General features: G+C 37.0%; 1 protein-coding gene across 1 annotated transcript in view; it reads left to right on the forward strand.

The window, feature by feature from the left end:
* The window catches only part of WDR49 (WD repeat domain 49), a 98,960-nt gene that overhangs the window by 38,210 nt on the left and 33,991 nt on the right, over window positions 1-26,759 (forward strand). Inside the window, exons 7-13 of the mRNA XM_006088898.1 lie at window positions 8,265-8,395; window positions 10,653-10,751; window positions 11,817-11,824; window positions 12,409-12,565; window positions 14,817-15,004; window positions 15,918-16,115; window positions 19,779-19,960. Of these exons, the coding sequence (XP_006088960.1) occupies window positions 8,265-8,395; window positions 10,653-10,751; window positions 11,817-11,824; window positions 12,409-12,565; window positions 14,817-15,004; window positions 15,918-16,115; window positions 19,779-19,960 (963 nt within the window). The remainder of the gene's footprint in view (window positions 1-8,264; window positions 8,396-10,652; window positions 10,752-11,816; window positions 11,825-12,408; window positions 12,566-14,816; window positions 15,005-15,917; window positions 16,116-19,778; window positions 19,961-26,759) is intronic.

Below are 26,759 nucleotides of genomic sequence, written 5' to 3' on the forward strand. Positions count from 1 at the left end.
CCCAGGATGGAATAAGAATTCCACTTAGTTAGGGAGATCAACTCATTTATTTTATCCATAGAGCTTTGTAGCACTCAGCACTTAACACACATTATCTAATTTAAACCTTGGCTTCACCTTGGAAGGTATGCGATATTTTATAGATATCTCAAATCTCTGTCTTTAGCTCTTATCTCTCTAAACTCACTTTGCTGGGTGTGTCTGACTGCAATCCAAAAATCAACATATTCTAAACTGCATGCATTATTTATTCCCCTCTCCAAAACCTGCTTCTTCTCTTACATTCAGAGCGTCAGTTAATAGCCAGAGACCTTGGTTTTCCCTTCTCACTCAACTTCACCACCAAGTAGTCACTAAGCCTTATCCATTTTATATTCTAAATATTTCTCAAACCTGTTCTCCTCACTACTACAACTGTATAATTCAGAGTGTCATTCCCACATATACGAATGTCACAGCCTTTCCATTTGTCCTTTCCTCTAGTAATGCCCCTCTTAAATAGATACTGAACATTTTAGCTACAATGATTTCTTTCTACACTGCATTCTGTCAATGTCACTCCCCTGTTTGACACCTTTCAGAGTGTCTACATAATTAATTGAAGTCCCCACCAGCTTGGACCTATTCTTAGTTTCATTCTCACTCATTCTCCTGTACACTCCAAACTCAAGGAGCAACCTACTGTCAGGATGTTCCCATCCAAATTCACTGTTTCACACCCCCTTGTCGTTATTCTCTCCCTTTCCCAGCATTTTTCATGTGGCTAATGTGCATTCTTTTTTTTAAAATATATTTTATTGAATTTTTTACAGAGAGGAAGGGAAAGGATAGAGAGTTAGAAGCATCGATGAGAGAGAAACATCGATCAGCTGCCTCCTGCACACCCCCCACTGGGGATGTGCCCGCAACCAAGGTACATGCCCTTGACCAGGATTGAACCCGGGACACTTCAGTCCGCAGGCCGACGCTCTCTCCGATGAGCCAAACTGGTCAGGGCCTAATGTGCATTCTTAATTCAAATCTTGTTCACATATCTTCCCCACCAGGATATCTCTTACTCCCAGGATGGAAATATGCCTCATTTTTGTCTTTGTGCTCTCTAGCTTCCTGCACTTTATCTAACATAGGAATAGAATACATATCATTGAGCAACTAATAGATAGATAGATAGATAGATAGATAGATAGATAGATAGATAGATAGAGAGATAGAGAGATAGATGATAGATAGATATAGTATGTATATTTATATAATGTCTGTTGCTTAATAGATGCTCAATGATATTAGTTATATAACAATTAATGTTTATTGACTAGATAAGGAATCTGATGATTAGCAAGATTAATTTCCCATTAGTCACACTCTGAATAAAAAGCATGCAGGGTAGATATTAAAATCTATTCTCTCTTCACAATAAATCAGAAAGTTAAGTGTTACCAACTCTCTTCTATAAGAAAGGAAATGAAGCTTGAAGAAGTTGGGCAGCCTGGCCAAGCTTACAGAGCTAATAGGCAGCTAAGTTAGAATTTGACAACAAAGTCCATGCTCTTTACATTAGTTCTGAGTGACAGGTGAAGTTGTTAAATCATGGGAAAGCAACTATATTCTTTTAAACAAGTAATTTGATTAAGTAGGTTGGTCATATCAATCAAAGGTAATGAATCATTTCTGTGCATTTGAAGAAGTGCCTAAAGATGTATTATTAATAGCACCTTAAAGTTCTAGAGTATCATTATTTCCCCCCTTTCTTTCCCTCAATTATTTTTAAATTGCACCTAAATGGAAAGCATTGAGTTAGGAATTATGAATGTGAAGAAGCATGATTCGTGTTCTCAGTGGTATCGCATCCTAACTGGGGAGTCAACACACACAAGGCAAGATATGGTAAATGCCACTGTAAAATTATCCTAAGGAAAACCTGAACTAGAGAGCCCATGTTAACTACTTAGAAATACTATAATTCTTATATAGAAAATATCTCTGCCAGAAAAAGGAAGCCCCAAATTTAGAACTTCTAGAAATAGGTTTCTTATCATTTTAAGCAAAATATACTTTAGAGACATAGGGTCAATTATATACCTGGCCATATTTATTTTGATAAAATTAAGTGAATGAATGATCAATTATCTTTGCATTTGTTTAAAGTAGACATGTAATATGTATATTATGGTAAAATAAATAATCATAACAGTTTAGTATTTTATTTAGCCTTAAAATTCTGATTTTATACTTGTCAACTCTATAAAAATAGACTCAGACTCTTAGTTTTTTCCATTTTATTTCTCTTTCTGTTAAAGGTGAGATCACTGTTTATGAAAATTTTTACCCCTTTTAAATACTTATTCCTATACAAACACTGAAAAAAAAGAGAGAATCTGTTATATAACTTCAAATAGTTCTGAAAATATTATTTAAAAAAATCTTTTTTATTGATTTCAGAGAGGAAGGGAGAGGGAGAGAAAGATAGAAACATCAATGATGAGAGAGAATCATTGATTGGCTACCTCCTGCGCACCTCCCCCCACCCCCACCCCACTAGGGATCAATCTCACAACCAAGCAACCCACCAGGAATTGAATTGTTGACCTCTTGGTTCCTGGGTCAATGCTCAACAGCTGAGCCACACCCAGCTTGGCTAAAAATATTCTTGATAGCAGCATTTTTCACAGTTTTGTAAAAAAGTAGGTGCTCAAAAATAGCTGTTGATGTAATTTGATTTCTAAATGTATTTTTAAATGAAATGAGATTAGGGATTTAAAGTTCCTCAACAATAAAACTTACCTATCATGAGATATTAAATACTTAATGATTGCCTTAGTAAGAAACTATAATTCCATATGATTCAACTGGTTTATATTATTAGGCTAAGAATCAGAATGAAAACTTCCAAAGTTGTGACTTATTCTGAACAACCCTGCTCGAGGTCAGGAGGAGGCAGGAATTCACAAATGACCCTCAAACCTAATTTTGAGATGGTTTTAGTGTTTACAATTTGACTTCACAAATTTTAGGGAAATAGATAAAAATGAACTGACATATAGTAAACTAGTTCTCTGCCTTTGAGATATCCCTTTTTAACCTAAAAGTCAGTACATAGGTTCTTATAATTGGACTAACAACACATGAACAAGTAACCTCAAAGGGAACACATAGTTGATTGTGTTCTTTTGTTCTTTCCAAGAATTTTTACATGGTAAGTTTTAGTAAAAGCTATTTTCCTAACTCATTCATCCTAAAAGGTTTTTTCTTAAAACATTTTTTTTTTTAGTATTTTTCTGCACTTGACAGGAAAAACTAATTTTTTTCTCGCAGAATTGGTCATTGTGTTTAAATTCTGAGTTAGAGTTATGGTCATCTTCACAAGATGACACAATGACTCAGTAGCAGTGCTCTCAGGATTTCAGATATGAGTTGTGAAATGGAGCTAGTAAAATCCTTCAATGTCAGAAAGAACAATCTCAGACTCTGAAAATGGCCTTAAAATTGGCTCATTATGTACTTTAATTTTACTCTTGGCAAAAGTATAAACTTAAAAAAGTTATATTTGAAATGGACAAAGTAAGAAATACAGTGTGGATTCTGAAGGTATTTTAAGGATAACTGTCATTTCAGGTTGAGATTTTAAGGGAAAGGTGGCAGCTAATTAGTTTCTTGAGATTTTGACACACAAGGTCAAATATCAGAAGTGCTTCTTTTTGCACCATCTTATGAAAAAGGATTTTGTGCCTTTGGGTGGTATTCCCTAACCACATCTAGTTAATATGGGTATCTTGGGGAAAAGATATTTGACATTGAATGTTAGCTGAGAGATAATAGAAGAGCTAGAAGATTAACCTCTTCCCTGTCACTCCCACCTCACATTCTCCATTCTCACTCCCACCCCACATTCTCCATTCCCTGTCACTCCTATCTCACATTCTCCATTGAAGGTTAATCTCTTCAATCAAACCAACAGTTAAAGAGAACATTAAAAGTATATACATATAGAACTATAATGATATTAACTATAATTTCAGAACTGAAAATTACCTTATTTATATTATCACTAGTGTCCTGGTGCACAGATTCATGCACATGGAAAGGAAATTAACTAGAAGAAATATTTTAATATCGCTATTTGCCCTTTCTCTATAATAGAAGTGTCAACCAAATTCACAATCGAAAATGACAGATCAAAACACACGTATGCAATTGGTGCCAGCGAGAGCTTTATATGTATCACACATGCCCAAGTCAACTTAGCCTTTTATATATATAAAATAAACTTGCTTAATTGGACCTGCTTTCTGATTTAGCTAAACTTTTTTCAACCCAGTGAAGCACCCCAACTTCTCTTTCAGGTAATTGTCAGCAGCACAGCAGTAAATATCAACATGAGGCAGATTATTATTGTAGATCACGCAGGGAGAACAAAGGGTACAATACTTAACTGCAGCAGTGTTTGACTATATTCTGCACAGTGAGAAAACCTGAAGTCATTTTCAAGGTCCATTATTTCTTACTTCTTTTCAGTCGGGTCAAGTTTCTAAACTTCCTAAATCTTCATTTTCTGGCTAATGAAAAGAAAATAGTATTCTACCAAGTCTCCTATCTTCCTACTCCAGACTTCTGTGAGGATTAAATGAGATGAGGCACCAGAAAATGCTTCACAGACATTTAAAGGGTAAAATGTTTGCACCTGGCTACAAAGCAGGTCAGTTTCCTGGGCTGAAGAAACTCCAAGGAAGCTAGTTGCTAGGGAGAGGAAGCTGGGTGTTGCTACATGACGTCATTACCAGGCACCCACAGCAACCATTTCCAGGTTGGACTGGGCTGTGGGCTGCATTTTGTGGGGTCTTGGCAGCATTGGCTGTGATTTGGTGGGATGTTGCTCCAGGATGGTGGTGGGGACTGTGTCCCACTTTGGGGAAGCCGAGTGTTGGTTTGTCTGCACCAGGTCCATTGTGCCATTTATTTGTAAATGGCCAGTGCATGTCATGGCACCTCCTGTGTTGAGTGTCTGCCTCCTGGTGGTTTATATATATCTTGATAAACCTCATATTAAAAGAACATCAATATTAAATTATTAAAAAATAGAATTATTCATCCACTGATTCAGCAAATATTTGTTAAGTGCCCATTATGTTCTAGCTACTGTTCTAGGAACAGCTGATGAAGAAAGGAACAAAGTCCCTGCTCCCCTAGGGCTTATGTATGGCAGAATAAATGGGAAAGAAACAGACAAATAAACATAGACCACAATATCATATACAGATAATGTAATAAAGAAAAATTATGTAGGTGAGGATGAGATACTCAAGGAGACTTTAGGATCACCAGAGAAGATTTACTTGAGGAGGCAATAATTGAGCAGAAATTTTTCATTCAGTCACTTGACAAATATTTATTGAACACTCAATATACGTAGGTCACTATGCTTGCTACTGTGGGGTTGCAGAATAAGACAAGCTCTCTGGCTTCTGAGAGCTTACAAACTAGCAGAGAAGTGAAAACTACATAATATTTATTAAAGTGAAACGTGAACAATGTAAGAGGTCAGAAGAGGAAGCTATTTCTTTCAATTCTAGTAATTAAGGAAGCCTACCAGAACAAGATAGGCCTTAGAGAATGGGTGCATGGATAGTAGATATGGGTCTGTGTGTGAAAGGAAATCCATATAGGGATGGAAGAACACATCATGAGTGACGCAGAGCAGTTAGAAGCATGAAGGATGCCTAGAAAACAAGAAAGGTGCTTAGAGGAGAGCAATAAGAATATTGTTTGGATTGACCAAGGAGGCTAAGTCCCTGAATACTCCTAACAGTTCAAAACAGCTCCTGCAAGCAAGGACTTTATTTGAAACCTTATATTTTATCTTTAAAGTCCAGGGGAAACTTGCATTCTCTGATATCAATTCATCTATCCTTATTTTAATGTCAAAAAGATGTTCTCTAAAACTCTTTGAATAAAATGAACATGTAGGAAGGAATTCTGTATGTACCCTGTGGCTTCCAGTAGCCCTATCAAATATTTGGTTGGACATTCGAATTTTATTTTAAAAAGCAAGGATAGAAGAATAGAGAGAAATTTTTCTTAAAAATTGTATTGGACCCAAATATTATTGGGTTTTTAATAACAGGCCACACATTTGAATTTTTTTCATGTAGGAAACTGAAAACTAGTAAATGTTTTCCAACAGAGCATGTGCTTTAACTTTGCTCATGCTGTCTCCCCACTCTGCATAGACTGCCTTCCTCTTTCAAATCCTAGCCATCTATTACGGTTCAGCTCCAATATGACCCCTCCACTCAGCCTTCTGTGATTTTTATACCTGGAATTCCATGGCAGTTTGATCAGTAATTCCTTGGCATTTACCACATTTCATTGCATTTTAGTCATTTATGTTCATGGCTCTATTTCCTGCAGAATAGAGACTTCTACAGAGGAAATAAGAAATGCTTATAGAATAAATGCATTTCAAGAGCTCCCTGAAATGGAGTCAGTCATCTAGTAGCAGGATGGAGAGTGTACCAGAGATGGGAAGACAAGAGGCAGTGAAAGTGATTAAGAGACTGTTACAATTGTTCAACCATGAGGTAGTGAGCACTGAACTAGGAAGTTGTCATTGGCTGTTACAAGTAAAAAGGAAGAGTAAATATATAACATCTCACAAAGCTAGAATCTGAGTATTTTACCTGACTGAGAAAGAGGAAGACATGCAGGAGGCTGAAAGTATGGTCATAATAGGGAATTTAAGGAGGGCTGATATGGAGGGTAGATGAAAATTTTGGATTTTTGATATGTTGCTAATGTGAGCACTATGTGCAACTGCCAACTGGCAAGGGAGAACTATTCAACACTGGAAAAAGTTATAAATGAAGGGAGTTTTAAGAACCATTTATAAGCGAGATTGGAGCTCATGGTGGTCTACAAAATTCCTGAACAAGCTCTTTTGAGTAGAGAGATGGATTGGAAGAATGACAATAAGGAATGTCCATATTAAAAGAGGAGAGAGAAAAGGAAGGGAAAATTGAGAATAGGGAGTGAAAGTCAGGGAGGCAAGAAGAGACCCAGGACATACTAGAAACAAAAGAGTTTATAGGAGGAGAAAGCCACATCCATCAGAGAATGAGGAGTTACAATGACAGGACAATTGGAAGACCATCAGAGCTGTATGAATAGAAGGAAGATCTCTAGGAGATGAAGAGAATAGAGTGAAGTCACCAAGCCTGTGGTTACAGACGCTCATTGAGCTGTGTGTGGCTTTAGAAGGAAGAAGAGGCTTAGTAGAGGCTGGTAGCCAGAGTCCAAATCAAGTGAGAACAGGGTAGTATTAATACCCTCACAATTTCGTTTTTGTGCTCCTCACTTCCCCATCAAGGACCAGGCATTTCATTCTCTGCCCATCCTACCCTGTCCTCAAATTCACCATCAGGACCCCAAGATACTGATCTTCTTAAAATGATTATTTCTGTTCAAAATGTATCTGTCCTGTGTACCATTCCTTTGGAGTGGCATTTTCCAAGTGTGTTCCACAATTGGTAGTTTTTTTAAAAACATATTTTATTGATTTTTTACAGAGAGGAAGGGAGAGAGATAGAGAGTTAGAAACATCGATGAGAGAGAAACATCGATCAGCTGCCTCCTGCACATCTCCCACTGGGGATGTGCCCGCAACCCAGGTACATGCCCTCGACCGGAATCGAACTCGGGACCCTTCAGTACGCAGGCCGACGCTCTATCCACTGAGCCAAACCGGTTTCGGCCAATTGGTAGTTCTTTATGACACTGTATGTGAAAGGACTCTGTGGTCAAGTAAGTCTGGGAAATGCCTCAGGGTATGTTAACAAGTCCTGGATGCTCTGATGAAAAGAAATCTTGTCAGTTTTGTTCAAACTACAAAATATTATGTGTTCACAGACTCATCCCCTTTTTCATAGTCACAGTCACAAAACTCTTAGTGGCTCCATACAGGGAAACCTTGCAGTAGGGTTCTGGTGATGAATAATTAATCTGATAAGTGCATACATGTTTGGTATTAGTGATTGTGAAAGGATAATCAACCTTTTAATACTAAGTATTTATAATTTACCAGAGAATTTAATGAGAGTATCCAAGAGAAAATTTAATACGGGAAGTTCAGTAAATGGATCTCATGTGGGGATTATGTTTTGGATAGTGTAGTATTTTAGACCTCTCAAGTCACACCGCCCACGTTGACAATGGCTACTCAATATCTCTATTATATTTAGATCCCCACCTAAGTTGTATATCCTTTTTACTAGGGCTATAACCGTGTTTCGACCTCAGAACTTCAATCAATTTTTCATCCACCCGGAGGAATGGGAAGGAGGGATACAGCACCGGGATGATATCATTTGTGCTGCATTCTTACCTCCACAAACGCTTGCTACAGGTTAATTAAACCTTCACTTGACAATCAATGGTGAAAGTTTGGTTTCTTTTATCTCACTCACTTAAAAACAAAAACAAAAAAATAAAATAAAAACTTTTCCCAACTGCAAAGTGAATAGATTTTTTTTCATTCAAAGCTACTCTTGGTCCTTATTTCTAGGGCACCTGAGCCTGGCTACCTGACTTTAGATGCTATTTTCACCACTTGCAACTCATGGTATTGGGAAAGTTATTTAAATCAGTCTTCTCTGTGCCACAGGGCTAACAATAGTGTATCTATATCTTATTTTATAGTGAAGATTGAATATGATCATCTGTGTAAGGGCTTACCTCAGTGTTCGGCAAACAGTAAGCTCATCAGTAAATGTTAGCTTTTAAAAAAAATTTAAAAAATTGATTTCAGAGAGGAAGGAAGAGGGAGAGGAGAGAGATAAAAACATCAATGATGAGAGAGAATCATTGATTGGCTGCCTCCCACTCACCCCCTACTGGGGATTGAGCCTGCAACCTGGGCATGTGCCCTGACTAGGAATTGAACTGTGACCTCCTGGTTCATAGGTTGATGCTCAACCACTGAGCCACACCAGCTGGACGTAAATGTGAGCTTTTATTTTTATTGTCCTTTTTCCAGGAGCAGCATTAGGGCTCTTGGATACAAATCACACTTCTGTGGCACTCAGATGGTTTATAATGGTAATGTATTAACCCTTTGGCACAATGTAGTCAAAGTGATATTGGTTAAAGACTGGCCTCATAAAATGTCGACAAATTTAAGTTCTTAAAAGGATCCATGGACAGACTTTGATGTGACATATTAAGGAGAAACAGTCATTGTTATGTCATTTCTGGCCAAAGAAAACAATTTATAAAGGCAGATCACACCATGAAATTAACAAGTCCATATTTTGACAGCCTACTCTTTTTTCTTTTTTTAGAATCAAAAAATGTCATCAATTAAGAGGAATGAAAGCTTACAGGAAAACAGCCAGGATAGCTATGAAGTGTTGCAATATGAAGTTTACTGCTCTATCTGCACTTGAAGTTGCAGTGTTTTTTAGGACTTTCCTGATTACCTTCCAGCACAGCCAACACTGCTATTCAATTTGCTTTATAGCTGCTGGAAGTCCACCCCCGCAGGGAGTAGCTCATACTGCAGGATAATGGGAACAATCTGTAAGGCTGTAGAGCTGTTATTCTGAAGTGTCATAAAATACCACTGTAATTGGTGAATAGATGATGTCTTCATTCATTCTCATCCCATCAGTCCTATGTGCAAATGTTTGTTTAAGTCCTTTGAGAGTCGGACATTTCAAAATCACAGGAGAAGATAGGTGCTCTGATGGACAGCTAATCTATGGAGATATATCATCCTTGGTCAATTTATGAGTTGCACAGGGGGCTCTCCCCAGGACAGGACAGGACTTAGTATGGATTATTCTCTTCTCTCTCCAAATCCCAAGAAAGTCACCATATGTACACCCCACTCAAACTCAGCCTTTCCCTCTGCTCTTTACTGGATTTTGACACTCTGCTCAGTAGGGAGCTGTCCTCATTGAGCTGCTGAGAGCAGAGACTTGGTCAGACTTAGCCTCATTCATTGGGTTTTTCTATGTTCTCTGCGATGAGCAGTAAGAAGAGACTTTCTGTAGAGAAAACTTTAGGATTGGAGAAAGTAATATGCAACAAATAATATAGGAGGGAGGGAATGAAAAGAAGACACATACATCAAAAAGGAGATATGGGAAACAAACCTAGAGAAATTTGATTTGGCTGCCCTCACTCCTTAAAAAAAGTATGATAATTATTAACACTTTTTTGGTACTTATAATATGCTAGGCACTATTCTAGGTACTTCTCATTTTGCACATCAACCCTAAGAAATACAATTTTAACCCAATTTTTAGATGAGGAAATTGTGACATCATGTAATTAAATAACTCGCCCAAGCTTACACAGCTAGTAGGTGGCAGAACGAGGACTCAAACTCAAGGTGTTTAATTGCAAAGCCCTTATTCTATAAAATAAAAAGATAGAGTAATTTTACCATACGTAATGCATACATATGTTTTAAAGATTGTAAGTTCTAAATTTTAATAAAAATACTAATTTTACTATTCACTTGTCTCCAAAAATATATAGAGGACCTACTATGTGACAGATTCCATGTAAGATCTTATACTAATGACTTCTTCTCATTGCTGTTGCTCATATTCCTCTAACTTTCTGGCAATTTATGTTCTCCATGCTGGCTCATATAGGGAGTTATGATGGAGAAATCGTTCTGTGGAACAACAGCACAGGAAATGCTCACTATGTCCTTCATCCCGATTACCAGAGGCTGCTACAATCAAAATCAGGTGAGTGCAAGTTTGAAACTAAAATAATGTGGCTGAGTCAGGCCACAGCAGGCCTGGTTGTTTATATATGTACTGTTGCAGCTAGCTCCTAAATTATAGATGATTGGCTATAAGCGCAAGGGATTAGTGATATTGTTGTCTTGTCAAAGTGACTTTAAAAAATTCTTGAGATTTACTTGGCTTAGCAAATTCTCCTTGGCATGACATTTTTTTCTCCATATACTATATCAGTGCTTCTGAATTACTGACAGCGGGGAGCAGACTCTCATTTCTATCTAGTTTAGTTGTTGCCAATAAACTTCACCAAATTGCCTTTGAGTGAACCTTGGGTACCCCTTGGTAAAAAAATGGGAACTCATGTGCACTTGATTGGCTGTTCAGGCTCAGTCTAGAGCTTGTATTAAATATTATGCCACCTGGAAATCTTAAATTATTTCTTGTTTTAGCAACTTGTGGGAGCGTTAGATGGGAGTATATTGTATTTTATGGGAATTTAGCAGAGCACATGAATATTTTATACTTGAGCAAAATGTCCTAACAATTGCCTTTCACATTTTATTTTAGTTTTGTTAGATACTAAAGATTTTTCCTTAGACTAATTTATTTGAGTAATGAATATGTAATTTCTCATGGCCCAGCACGGTTCTCTTGTCTCAATTGGATAAACTCACAAAGGCTGAATTGGACCGTAGGAAAAGACTGATCATTAGATATAGTTTTTGTTTTTTGTTTTCGTGTGTGAAAAGTTGAGGGACTGATTTGATCAGAGTAAAGCAACATAGTTAAGAGATTTAGTACTTACTAGCCTGCAGGACCCAAATTCTGACCTGCTTTATGTACAAGGAGCTAAGTATTAGGGCTCATCTGGACCCTCCATGGAGAGGATGGAATTCTGCTTCTTCCTCTATATTGGCCTTCAGGGGAGCACCATCTTGGTCTCATGGCAAACCTAACTGTGGCCACAATTAAAGCATAGAGGTAGAAAATAAGGGAAAGCAGATAGCATCAAGTTTCTAAAAGCCACGAGAGGCATTGCTATAGATTTCTTGCCTTAAAAATTTGAAGATACTTCTGTATAGATTTTTCATAACTGTGTGCAGACTATTCATACATCCTAAGATGAATATCCCTAGTTTTTATTAGTGTAGATTGGAGATAGTGTCATGAAATAATCAAAATCCCATTAGGAATGCCCTTTCCAAGGTAACTCACTAATAAATAATATTGCTAAAATGATTGTTTAAATATATTTAAATAGTTATTATGTCTCACTTTATTAAATTATTTGCAAGGTTAATATTCATGATTAATAAGCTGCAAATGCTATGATAATAGAATCACATTTGTCTTGAATATATCAAGATCTCTAAGATGTGACTCTAAAATGAAGTACTTATGAATTCATATCAAGGGAAAACTCTGTAAGTGTGTATGGAATATGCAAACAAAAAGGCAATCAAACAGTCCTTCAAGTTGGGCTTGAGAAAGTGAATAGCAGACAGCTGATGGATATTGAGTGGAAACCTATTCTGAGACTTGATGGGGTCATCTGAGCCTGTGATGAAGTGGGCCTGTTGTTGTTCATAAGCATTTGTTTGAAAAGCAGATGTTTCTGTTTATTAAGACACCTGGCTTTGTCTCTATCACACATATAGAGCCTCAAAAGCTCCTCAGTGCTGGGAGGAGCTGCTCCAGCCGCCCCACAGCAGAGCAGGCTACCCTGGGAGCCAGCTCCTATGAGACTGGCACCGAGTGCGATAACGCTGTGATGAGGCTTTGCTTCCTTGAAGCAAGAAAAAACACTGCAGCGACAGGTAAACTGTATACTTATATTTTGACTGCAGAGTGCTTTGATATATTGTAAAATGTTGGCAAAGGTGCAATAAAAAGAATTCAATGTAATTGTATCTAAGCATTGTAGAGTTTGACTGTGTCTAGCTAACAGTCAGTACTGGGTCATGGGAGGCCTTGACTGCGAATGAAGTTAGGGTTCAGGAGGGTGGGTCCAAGAATAGGAGCTAGACTAGATGCCATCAGCAATATAGACAGTATTGCATACACAAGAATCAGAGTGAGAAAAACTCAGGCAGGCTACTTACTATGGGCAACAATCAGAACTGGTGTTCCAGCCACGACATAAAGAGGTTTGGTAGGGCAGAAGGCACAGTAAGAAATATGCAATACCAGATGACATACCATAGAATTGTACACTTGACACCTATACAATCTTATTAACCAATGCCAGCCCTATAAATTTAATTTCAAAAAATTAAAAAGAAGAAAAATGCTCCAAATATGTGAGGTGAGCGTAGGTCTACATGCAGCAGAATGTGGGACAGCACTGGCACCTGGTTCAGATGGGCTGGGAGCAAATAGTGAGAAACTTGGAGATTGGAGGCAATAGCAAAATTTAAAATAACTGCCTACTTTTGGTCTTAATAATTTGGAGAGGAACTTACACTTTGGGTATCTTTACCAGCTGTGCATCAGGGTCCTCGTTAGAGCTTCTGCTGAGAGGTATGCCAACACTGGTGCTGCCACATGATTTACTGTAGTTATTTAATAGAATACAGATGAAATACACATTTTCTTAATTTCTCGTCTGTGTTCAATGGCTATGTTATCTTAGTGCTAATTCAGCCTGTGTTTACCCAAAATAAAAATCTCCTTTTGAGAATAATGCATATTTTTTACTTTTTATCTAAAATATATATATTTTAAAAGTGCCTTTTCTTAACGTTAGGAATCTAGACATATATGTGTTATATGTTTAAAACAACATATCTGAACCATGTTTTTTTTAAAAAAAAAAAAAATATATATATATATATATATATATATATATATATATATATATATAATCAGAGAGGAAGGGAGAGTGAGAAAGAAATACAAACATCCATGATAAGAGAATCATCCATTGGCTGCCTCCTGCATGCCCCACACTGGGCCCGCAATCAAACCCTGACCAGGAATCAAACCATGACCTCTGGTTCATAGGTCAACTCTCAACCACTGAGCCACATTGCCTGGGCTGCACTATGTTTTCTCTATTCGTTTTTTCATATTCAATTTATAAGTAGAAAATCTGCATGATTTTCATATAAAATTTTCAACATTAAAATTGACAGTTATAATCCTATAAAGCTTTAGAAGCACTGGAATATTTAGAGTAGATTTTGAAACATATTCTAAAACTTTCTATTTTCTGGAACTCACTTATACTCACAATATGAACTATTATCCTGAAATTGCTCTCCAGACTAATTCTTCTTAATGTTATCAGTGTTCCTAAATTGTTTCCACTGAAGCAGCTACATGCTATTATTTCTACTTTAAGCAGATTTGATTGTTAATCGGCAGTACATTGGTGAAGCAAATTGAAAGTCATCTACAGATTTATCAAATAATAATAGAAACTTTGCCACAGAAGAATAATTTATATAAAGTGCTTCTACAAAGCATATACAAATGGAAAATGAAAGGTTAGTTCTAGGCCTATGAACCAAAAAAGTGTCTCATAAGAGCGTACAATAAATTCTTGATTAAAAATGTAAAAATAAGCTCATAAATAGGATTCTAAGCATGCTACTATACAGAGAAATCAATGATCATGCTGCTATTGCTACATATATGCAGCCAGATCTCTGCATAAGGAGCTTTACTTCTTTGGTATTTGTGTCCAATACGTTATTAAGAAAGTTGGGTTTTATGTAATCATATCATCATCAAGTTGCAATTAATATCTTATAAGTTTATTTGAAGGAATAAGTTAATTCTGTGTAAAATTTAAAAACCCAAATAATATTAAAATAATGAATGAAGGAAAGGAAACTAAATTTAATGGAGGATCTTATATACCTTATTTCATTTAATATTCAACATGCCCCAGTGAGGTTATCATAGGGTTATCTCAATTTTATATTTGAGAGAATTAAAGTGCTGGGAATTGATCTCAGGGCTACCCACCTCTACAACATGCTATGCTTTCACAGGGCAAGCCACTGAAGTTGTTTCTGTAATCATTGCCACAGCTTCCTAACTAGGTGATTCTTTTCCTGTCAGGAGGTGCTAACTTGGTGTCATGTGGAGGATCTGGGTATGTCAGACTCTGGGATACATTTAAGAAACAACTTCTTGCTGAATTTTTGGCTCATAGTGGAGTTGGATCTATTATTATGGCTACTGATAAGCTGAATCAATACCTCGCCACAGGAGATCTTAATGGATGTTTGAAAATATGGAATATAGAGGTGATTTGAAAACAGTCTACATCCACTTTGACTGCCTTTTGTTGCAGATAACTATGAATCCAGTCTTGTCTGTTTCCTAGATAAAAGAAGAAATATTCATTCTGAGTATTTTATTTATTTTTACAGCAATTATTTTTAATTTTAAAAACTTTTTAAAAATAACCGTTGACAATCAATATTATATTAGTTTTAGATGTATAGCATAGTGGTTAGACTATTTATATAACTTACAAGGTGATCCCCCTGACAGTCTGAGTATTTTAAAGGAAACGTTTACATGTATTGAGCAGAGACTTCTCTTAAATAATTTATAGAGAAAACCAGATTTTCCTTAGTATTAAAAATCTTCTCTTAAAATACACTCAAGTCAATCAACCAATTTAGAAAAGGACTATTGTCAGTAAGATACTGCAACATCATTTGAGCATAAATAATTTGGATATACCTTCTTTTAAGCAAGACTTTAAACATAATTTAAATGGAGTACTGGTCCTTCACCTAACATTATTGTCATCCTGAATTAATGTGGGATTTTTGTGTCACCGATTACCTCCTCAATTTTCTAATAATATTATAAAGTTGTATAATATGTGACTACCTATATGTGATAAAGTTCCCCTGTATCAAATAACTGACTTTACTTTTCATCGTTTTCTTTTCATCTTCCCGCTCCCCCTCCTTCGTTTCTTTCAATTTTTCAAGTTAGTTAGGTCAGGTAGAAACCTTTTTTTGAGTGTTAGTGTCATTTTTCTAACCTCTGTTATCATGAACTATTCTTTTGCATTTGGATCACAGATTATTGTTCCCAAATGGACCTTTTCATTCCTGTATCAGACTTTTTTAAAAAGTATTATGTCACTGTGATAATTTCACATTTGGACTCTTTAGAATTCTGGCATTTCTTTTCATTCAGGAGTACTGCCTCAATTCTAGTAAGAGCAGAATCACACAGGCCCCAACTCTGATAAGGTCGTTCCAACCTCACGAAGACCAGATAAGTTCCTTAGAGATGTGCTCGCCGGGTGGCAGTTCGCTGATTATCTCCTGCTCCGTAGACTGCAGCGTTTGTGTGACTGATGTCTGCGGCGCACCTGTCTACATCTTCGGTCAGGTAGAAATATTGCTTGTTTATTATTCCAGTATTTACTTGACATTTAGTATGAACTTGGGCTGATTTCCATTTGAATCTCATCAGCTGTTGATGTTCATTAGTCATGAAAGAACTGACTTCCATTCTGGAGCTGGAGCTGTAGGCATCTCTCGTCCTGTTTACCATTAACCATGGCAGTTCCATCAAGTGGAGGACACCAGAGACAGGGAAAGATGCTCTGTGCAGCTAAACGTATTCCAGGATTTTTGAGAAAAAAGTTCTCTAAAATAAGTGGATTCTTTACATTTCAAAATTGAGTAAAAATACAATGTGGAGAATATTAGCATGTTATATGAAACAGATGACTCTGACTGTCGAGTAATAATCAAGGTAATAATCAAATAGAACATTTTAGAAAAAACAAACCTTGCTCTTCATCATCTGGTTTACTCTTGTGAAAATAATAATAGCTAACATTTTTTGAGTTTTTCCTGTATTCCTGGGGCACTGTTCTAGGTCTCTATATGAATAATCTAATGTAATCTTCACAATTGCCCATCCATTACGGAAGAACTTTCATTAGTACTATTTTATAGGTGATAAAACAAAGGTACAGAACTCACAGAAGCGAATAAATAGTAGAGTTTTGCTTTTAACTCAAGCTGGCTATATCAGAGTTCATGCTTTTAACCCTGTGCTCCCATGAAAGTAAGCTCTCATGTGTAGAGGGGAAAATACCAAAGTGGGGGAATGGATGAAAGGAACTATTCATCTTCTCACCTTTCAGTTCTTTATTCTGTTTGTTTTTATGGGACCTCTGCTCCTGTTCCTTTTGCGCTCTGGGGAACAAAGTCTTGGTTTGATCTGTTTCAACCAGGACTGTTCGAACATGGTGTGTGAGGTTACAGACATACTTTCATTTCTGTCTGGCTGGTTGGCTTGGTTCCATTCGGCCACCTCGGGTGCCATTCTCATGCCGTGAGAGTACAAAGCAGTTCTCTTCATTTTGGAAGACAAAGTCTGTTGTTGCTCTATGTGTGAAGTCAGTTTGATGATGTCAACCTGTGTGGAAAGAATTCTGTACAACCTTTCGGGACGTGAAGGGTGAGGGTAAGTCAGAAATTAATCTGGGGAGGTGGACCCACGGTTGGCCGGGTACCCTGGGCGTCTCAGTGTAACGCTCCAGAGTTGCACCGTCTCTCCTGCTCTGCAAATGAGGCAGGTGCTGGACTTTCTCAAGGAGAACAGCATCTGAGTGGGAATCAAACGAGTGTGTGTAGGTGTGTAGTGAGTGAGACAGAGTGGGGCACGCTGGCATTCTGAACACACATGAGGTGGGAAGCTGTTTTGGGCAGTTGAGAAGTTAATGCAATGCCAACATTGCTGTACGGACAGGCCACATGGGTCACATGAGCTGAGGTGAGGTTAGAATGACAGGTAATCAAAGCATCATCAAGCGGGTGACATCCAGAATATAAGTCTCCCAGATGGGATTGAAGCAAGAATAAGACTGTTCTATGTGCGGGTGCCATAAACTGTGCCCACCAAACAAAGTCTGTACCTAAATTTTATTTTAATTAAGAAGTATGTGCTAGTAAACTGTTCATTTGTATGCCTTGATATTTTTCCTTAGTTGTTTTGTAAAGTCTTTTATATTTTGAAGGACATCAGCCTCCAAAACCCTGCATGAAAATTGTGTTTTGTTTTTTTCCTGCTGTTGAAGACAGAAAAAGAGTCGGTGTAGTTTTATAAAGTAAAGTCTGGCAAAGCAGGGACAGCTGTGTTTTCTAGTCCCTTCTGCTTGAGCTGTTAAAGATGTTGTTAAGACCTTTTAAAAAAATCAAACTGTCTTGAAAAGGGTGCTGCTAGTCCCTAATGCAGGAAAGGGGAAGGGAGGGAGGGAGGATGGAAACAGAAAAATAGCAGATACTGGAGAATAGTAACAGTGAATGTCCTTCAAGTGTGTAAAAAAGAGACACCCTTTTAAGTAAGATAGGGGAGTTAGACAAAAACATGTAGATAAGAAGAGCCATTTAGTAAATATAACTAGGATCAGAACAATTTTTACTGAACAAACTTGATTTGGAAAGCATAGTGCCTTTTTGCCCTACATTTGAATGGCACATTTGTCTTTTAGTTGAATCAATTCTGGGTTAGCAGTTATAAAACAGGAGGAAAGCATTAATATATTTTAATTTCCCATGTTAAAACTTAATTTTCAAATCACATACAGTCTGATTAAAGTGTTTAAAATTTAATGCAATGTGATTCTACATATTTCATGAAAGAAGTGTTTTTAATCACTGTGAATCACTTTTACAACATAGTTATTGATCGGAGATTGCTTTTCAAGTTAGATTTGTAAAAGTAAGTGGTTTTGTATGTCTATTTATAGAGCTGGAGAAATGGGAGTGGAGATGATTTAACCATAGAGATACATTTATCCCAGGAAACTGTCAGGTGATTGTGGTAGAAAAAGAAATTAGACACTGTGTGCAGTCCTTCAGTGCCTTTCCTTTAGCACTCACCACAGTTGGATTGGGTAGAATTATTTTATTGGCACTTCTCCTCATCTGGGGGCCAGTGACTTTGTTCCTCTTCACCCAGTGTTTAAAATTTGATTTAGTTGTCCTCATTTAAAAATAAAAAGATTTCATATAAGATCCAGATTTCTTGCTTCTCTTGAAAAAGAACATGTCATTCCCTGAGAGAAACTGTAAAATGGATTCTCTCTAATCCAGTAAGGCCGAATCTCATTTGCCACTGATCATCTTAGATGAGCCTTGGTTCATTCATTGTTATTATCCTCCTGGCGTTTGTCAGCATTTCACTTTGCATGCCCTTTTGACAAGGTTATCAGTTTGAAGGTCACTCAGACATCCTAGGGATACCTGATGTTACCTTTCTATCACTCTGGCTATGTTCTCTGGTGCATTCCTGTGTATACAATGTGAATTGATAGAAGACAAGGAAATGGATTCTATATTTAAAATATAAAATAGATTGTCATTGGTATTATCATTTGGGTATATGGATACATATTAAGAATTATAGTCAAGATCTGTGAAAACTATTATATAACATAATAGAGGCCCAATGCATGAAATTTGTGCAAGAGTAGGCCTTCCTTCCCCCAGCTGCTGGCACTGGCTTCCCTCTGGCACCCGGACCCAGGCTTCCCTCACAGAGGAAAGCTTGCCTCGGCCCTTGCAGCCCCAGCTTCATCTGGAAGGTCTTTGGAAGGACCTCTGGTCTAATTAGCATATTAAACTTTTATTATTATAGATATTTTGGGGTGAGGGGTGCTCAATATTTTAGGAAATAAGATGAAAAGAAAGTAGTTGTATCAAAAATTAACTCTGACAATTCTCAACAAAAACTTTCTTTGTTTTTCTTTTTAGTAAATATTCATCTTACTATTCAGGATTTTTAAAGAAAGAATGTCAATTTTTTGTACTTCATTATTATCTTTTCAGGGAATTTCTGTTTCTATGACTCACTTTCTACCTTTATTAAAGTTACATGTATGTGTCTTATCCTCCCGTATAAGACTATAAGTTTCTGGAGAACAGAAACCATGTCTTATTCTTTTATTGTGTGTGTCCCCAACTTTAATTCATAGTGTAGCATATGAATGTTCAAGGAAAAAAATCATAAAAAAAATAAATCTCTTTGTTTTTATAGGCAAAGCATTGGCAACTTGAAAGCTGTTTTTCTTTCCCTAAGAAGGATAATAATTTAATGGAAAGTGAGATTCAAGAAGAAAGCATAAGGGAAACTGCTTCACTTTCTAATGAGGAATCATGCTTAGACCCAACAGAACATTCTCTACTTGATAAAAAAGACAAAGATGAGCCAACATACAAGTAAGTAATTTTAAGTGTTACCAAGATGTCAACTGGCGTCTAGATAAGACTTAGGTAAGATTGGCCCAAACTCCTCATGTTCTCTGTGCAATGTCCAATGATGACCTTGAGATTTTTCTAAAATTGGGGGGATTGATAGGTTTGTGTGTGGCAGGGAGAGAATGTATGTCCTCAGGGTTATATATGGTTCTGATTTCTTGCCTCCATTGAATTCTTGATTTCTATTCAGTGTCTTCCAGTCCTTTGCTTCTGCTCTATCACCAATCTCAATGTGGAAACTTGCCTCTTTCCTAAAAAACAGTGTGTGTGTGTATGCATGTATGCATCTGTCTCAGAATGTATGTCAGGTTTTACTCCTGGTTTTGGTAACTTTCACAGAAGCTTGTATGACAGAACTTGTAAGAGATCAACTTTGATTATTAGACATGACTCTCCTTTGAATGCTTCTGGCCTTTCCTTCATGCTGTTCAGCCTTTTCTTCTCTTTGCACCACTCTGCTAGATCCCATTATTACATTCCTCTTTCTCTCTCATGCCAGGCAGCTTCAGTTATTTCTTTTGTTTCCTATAGTCTTGCTAACCCATGCTCTTTTAATTGTACTGTTCACACTAAACAACTATTATTTTTTGAAAGGTTGCTTTTATTCATTGTATTTTCTTTCATATGATTTTTTTTACCATACACATATAGGATTGTAGAAAAATTGCACACAAAGTATAGAATTTCTACATACCCCACCTTACCCCACCCAGTGTCTTGCATTAATGTGGTCCATTTGTTAGAATTGATGAATCAATATTGATACTTTATTATTAATTTAAGTCCATAATTAAGGGGGTACCGTTGTGGCTTCTTTGAGGACCCCACTCAGAGACCTCAGCATTGCACATTTACAAATCAATGCATCTTTGGCCAGTCTCCTGTGGCTCTACCCCTCCCCGCCCCCAGTTGGGGTTACCTTGGGAAATACACATCACAGTGTTTTTCTGTTGCAGTGTACCTGCTTTGGTAGGCCTTCCCTCTCCCACAACTCCTCTAGGGTTAACTTCTGCTTGGCCAATAGAAAGCTCACTCATCCTTGCCACACCAACTGCTCCCTGGTTGTCTCCTCTAACCTTACTCACCTGGGTAGCTCCAGCCATAGCTTTTTGCCTGTAGACTTTTGCAGGCATTAATGAGCCTGTGTCCCTCTCGTGATTTCCGCAGACAGCACACATTAAACTCTTTGATCTGTGTGAATGCAGGCTAGAAGTGAAGGGGAAGCTTCCCTTCACTCTCTCTGGAGTGGGCCTCAGGGAACACCAACGCCTCCTCTCCTCTCTTAGGTTATTGCATATTGGGTCTGTTTATATCCTAGAAAGGTGGTTGGCCTGGGTTTCACCAGGTTGGTTTTGGAGGTACTTCAGGAATATGGGACAGGTTTTACTTCTTAATTAATTATTTTGCTTTCAGACCTTTTGGACCTCTGCTGACAGGGAAATAGAAGGGGGGGAGGGGAAGCCCCTTTAAAAGTTTCTGTTGCACTAAATTACATTTTGGTATTTGTTCTTCTATTTCCTTGAATTATAGCATGCTGAAATGTCAAGTGGCATTTTACTTTCAAGCAGAATGATCTTTTCAATTGAGAAATATAGCTTGACCAATCCTGTACACTAATAGAATTCTGGGAATGGAAAGACTTTCAATATGACAGAATGTCCCCACCCAGCTATTCAACGCAATGTTATAGATCAGGAAATAAAGTTACCCAGGATCATACAGATAGATCATTGTTTCTCTTCCTGTTACACTCCTAAAAGAATAAAGGCAATTGTTACAGATTCCTGTTTAAGAGTATTTCAGCCAATATATTAATTTTCCCTTTCTTGTGACAGACTGTTATTATTATTTTTTTAAATAAGCCTTTCCCTAGAATTAAAAGATAGCAATTTGAACTATTTACTTCTTTCTTGACTTCTATCTCATCTTATTACATTTACTATTGTTGCATGACACTTTGTGTTATGAAAATTAGTGCTGATACATAGGTTTCTAAATTCACAGATTTGTCTTAAATCTAGAGCTTTGTATTCTGCCAGAGTAGATAGGTGTGCAGCAGAGTGATTTTTCTCATCTTGGTTGTAAGTTTCTGTAGGCCTTGGGAGAAATTTCCAGCAGTAAGAAGCAAAGTTATCTCTATTGTACTATATCTTGTCAAATGACAATGCACCGAAAAATACCTGTGATCTTTGAAATGTATGACTTTACCTAAGTTAGAAGACTGGATTGAAATGATTTTAAGACTTTGCAGTAATGAAATAGAATAGGATAATGTCATTTAAGAATTATTAAACAGATTGAGAGAAAAAGGTAAAAAAATGTATCTTCAGAAGTGACTGTCAGGTTACTTCTTACCTCTCGCAGGAGGTTTGTGTGGAAAACATACAGGTGCAAAGTCATGGTCAGCTGTAAAATGTTTTTCATGGCCTCTGTCCAATATTGAAGAGACTATTTTCTCCCTAAGAAAAGATTATTCTAAAGAATGTGCTGTTTTCCTAATCAGATTAAATCCAAGGAGAGAATCATACCAGTTCTTGTCCATATGCAAAAATATGAAAAAAAATATGTAAAGGAATTTAAAGAGATGAGAGGGGGGAAAATACTTTCTGTATATGTGTATGCAGGCAGGGGTATGTTTAATGGAGGAGTTAAACAGTAAGAAAGATGGAGACGCAAAAAGAAAAAGCCAATAAAAATGGGAGAAGCAGGCAAAATGAAGAAAACAATTTAAAAATTTAAAACTGTGTTCTCATTTTAACACCTAAGATTTTTTCCCCAGGATAAAAACCTTGGCATAGGTTTTCTTCTGGTTTATACATGCATACCAGTTTCCCAAAGTGCTGAAGGTATTTTATAATATTATGTCTGAGAAGTAGGTAGGTGTTTAAATGTCATTTTCTATTTAAGCCCTGGGGAAATGAAGATGAATATAGAATTTCAGAGAATAAGGAAGTCCTAATGCTAAGTTAACAATTGATACAGAGAAATAGATTTTGCCCTCCCATAAGTTCTACAAAAATTACCATTAGAAAATGAAAAAAAAGAGGAAGAAATAAATTAAAGTATAAAATAGGCAGCAGAAACTACAGTGGACATGCATTTTTCTTAGTTTATGGCAATATTTGGTTTCTGAATTCACAGAAAATTAATCTAGAAAAATACACACAAAATAATTTAGAAAATATAACCTTAGGGTATTTTTAATATAAAAATAATACATGTTCATTAGGGAAAATTTGCAAGTACAAATAAGCAAGGAGAAGAAGATAAAGAGAAATCACCTATAGCAAAGCCATTGCTAAGACTTAGGAATTTTCACTCTCCTGGCTTGTTCTGGGCATACTTATGCTAATAAATAAATGTGCAGTGTATAAAAATGATGATTTAGTATACATAATTTATAACCTGTGTTATCACTCAAAAATATACAGCAAGTTTATTCCTGTATTTTTAATATGAGTGTCCACAGACACCAACATTCATTAATGATTCCCTAGAAATGTATCATGTGGCTTTTTAACCATTCCCTTCTTTTCAAACATGTAGACTGTTTATAAATTTTAAGTGGGAAAACATTTCTTTAAATACTTTCATATGCAATTGTGAGAGCAATGAGCTGAATTCAACATTAGAATAAATTCTTTGAGATGGAGTTGCTGAGTGAAAAGTGTCAAAGGCCCTTGGGTCATCTTGCTAAAATGCTGCCTCTACACCTGGGCTCTCTCTCCAGCGTATATGAGAATGGCTGCCTTCTGAACCAACACTGACTGTTGTCATTGTCTTAAAACTGTTGCCATGATCTTTCATTATTGTTTTAAATTGCATATTTTAATTGTTTGTAGAAGTGAACATTTTTTTCACATGCATATTAACCTTCAATAATTCAATAGCGAAGTTGAGATAGTAGAAGTCTATGAAACTAACTCCTGTGACAGCCTTAAGAAAAGCATATCCCCAGCCTCCTCTTGAATAATTGCTATGGGATGTGCTTACTATCTCACAGTCGCCATTCTGTTATTGAATCACTCTTTATTATAGAACTAGAGGCCTGATGCATGAAATTCATGCAAGGGGCTCAGCCCTCACAGCCACGGTGGCTTGCCTCGACCCTCACAGCCAGGGCTTCATCTGGAAGGTTGTCTGGAAGGACATCTGGAAGGATGTCTGGTCTAATGAGCATATTATGCTTTTATTATTACAGAATGGCTCTGATGCTAAAGTCAAATCTGTCCATTTGTAAGGTCTCTTTCATTGATCTTCATTCTTATATTAGAACAATGAAGAGCGAGTCTTTTCTGCCTGATTTTATCTATCAATTTTCCTTTGGCTATCATTAAAAAGTTACTTATGGGGATAGGGTTAATTATAAGAAGCCAGGATTTAAAAACCAGATAGAAAATGAAACAAATTTCCATTTATTTCTCAGTAAGTTTATATAGGCAGAAGGCATAATTAAAATGAATGGTTTTTAGACATGTGAAATAATTATGATGTTCTAAATTCTATAGTACAGTGATGAGGGAACTGATATTTAATATTCTTTATATGCTATTGATTACTTAATTATTCTGCCAGTAGGTTGTATGTGAGAAATTAAATTGGAAAATTTATGGCCAACTATAAGGGAAAAAATACACAAAGCAATAAAATCTAATTTTAAATCAGGTCTTATGTGACATAAAACACTTGGAGGACTGACAGTCTCCTTTCACCAACAATCCGTGGCAAGAACTATCATACATACATGCATGACAAATGAAAGCAAATGGAAGTCTACTCAATTTTTGAAATTTAAGTCTTAAAAATACTTGTACAGCAAATTATTATCTCTGTAAATGCTGTATGTCCTTATTTTTTGTCTCATCATTCTGCTGGTTCCTAGGAGTCTTAGAACTGGCTGTAGGGAGTATTTGAATTCTCTGCTTTGAGTAGAAAGAATTGTCTCTTTTTACTTAATGTGATAGTAGCCAATACTTATTAAGCTCTTAGAATAATCCAGGCACTGTTCTAGGTCTTTATGTGTTTAGCTCATTTAATTGTCACTGTAATCCTTAGAGATAGCTACAGTTATGACCCCTGTTTCATGACTAGGGAAGCAAGTACACGGAGGTTAAATGATTCACCCAGTGTCAATCAGCCAGAAAGATGTGAACCAGGCATACTGGCTCCAGAGTCAGTACTCTGTGCCATCACTCCATACTGTCTGTTCAAAAAGCATCATGTTGAAAAGTTACTGGTTTCTTAGTCAAGTGATCAAATATTTTGCCAAGTACCTGCTATGTATAAGGTGCTACTCGAGGTATAGAAGGGCAGTGGGGGATTTGCCACACATCATTCTTCCCTTTACATCCAAGACCGAGGGATGGCTGGTCATTTAGAGCCTTTCCTTCTCATAAAATTGATGGCAAGACTACCAGAGCCCATAGTAGGCCCACTTTCTTGTACCACCATGTAAGGCATGTTTGCAAAAGTTTTAAACTCAAAACTCTTTATTGCGTTTTTCTGCTTTTTTGTCTTCATCCATTAGGAATATTGGACTTTTAGGAATATTCACCTCTTTCTAGTTTCCTGTACATTTTCACAGTAACCATTCTCTCAAATATCAGATGTCTTTGGAAAAGAAGCACTAGGCTGACCTCTGAATATGAAGTTAAATCTATGGTCTGGTTGTTCACAGAACTGCTCTTTGCTTTGGAGCTTTGTCAATACAGCTCCATTTCCTAGGCTGTCGTCTAAGTAGTGAAATCTGTTGCAGTTTCCAGGAGATTCGCTCGTACCTTCTGCCCACTTCTCTCCCTCTGTGGCTTAAACTCTTTAGTAGAGATAGTCAAAGTCTTTTGTTTTATACAAAATATGTTTGATTTGAATATCACTGGGTGAGAAAGCAAGTGGTCTAAAAGCAGGAAACAGTTCAGGATGTTTGGGGGGAAATCAAGGCCTGGTATTAACTAGTCCAAAGATAGACCCCACTACTCCTAGGCCTGCCTCAATCTTTTGTACCTCAATTTATTTCAATAATACTTTTCTGGAAAAAAAATTCTCAACTTAATCACTATAAGGCCTAACAGCACCATACTCTGTCCTTCTTGTATCTGCCACCAACTTCTCATTGTTACAGATTCTCCTACCATCTTCAAATGACTCTAATGTACTGTGTTCATGTCTTCAAAGCCCAGATAGTGGTTAAACGATATGTCCTTCTTCATAGGAGGTCTGTGTTGTGAGGGAGGCCATTCCAGTGTGATCTGGGGAAAAACTGCCACCTGACCTCTGTCTTTTGGAAGGCAAAGATTTCCTAAAGAAAAGGAAAATCTATAATTCCAAAAAGTTCATGTAGATACTACCCCAATCAAGGCAGTAGAGTTCCCCTCCTCATCCCCCTTTACGTGTGGGCTATACTTAGAAATTTGCTTCCAGAGAGAAGTGTACAGAAAGGAAGGGAAAATATAACTTTTAAAAGGAAGTGCAGAAACTTGGCCAACACAACCTTGGCCAGGTGAGGAGATTAACATCCAAAGCAGTGAGTCAGGTTGACAGTGTGTCCCCTTGATAAGATGTGGTGAGAAAATGAATTCATCTCTGTTGACTTCCTCCCAACAACCCATAATTCCCATCTAACCATAAGAAAAACGTCAGGCAAATCCAAATTAAGGGACATTCTACAAAAGTCTGACAAGTATTCATTGAAACTTCCAAAGACATGAAAAACAAGGAAAGTCTGATAAACTGCCATAGTCCAGAATAAGCTAAGGAGTCAGAC

This window comes from Myotis lucifugus, unplaced genomic scaffold (assembly GCF_000147115.1).
Source record: "Myotis lucifugus unplaced genomic scaffold, Myoluc2.0 scaffold_53, whole genome shotgun sequence".
Lineage (NCBI taxonomy): Eukaryota > Metazoa > Chordata > Mammalia > Chiroptera > Vespertilionidae > Myotis > Myotis lucifugus.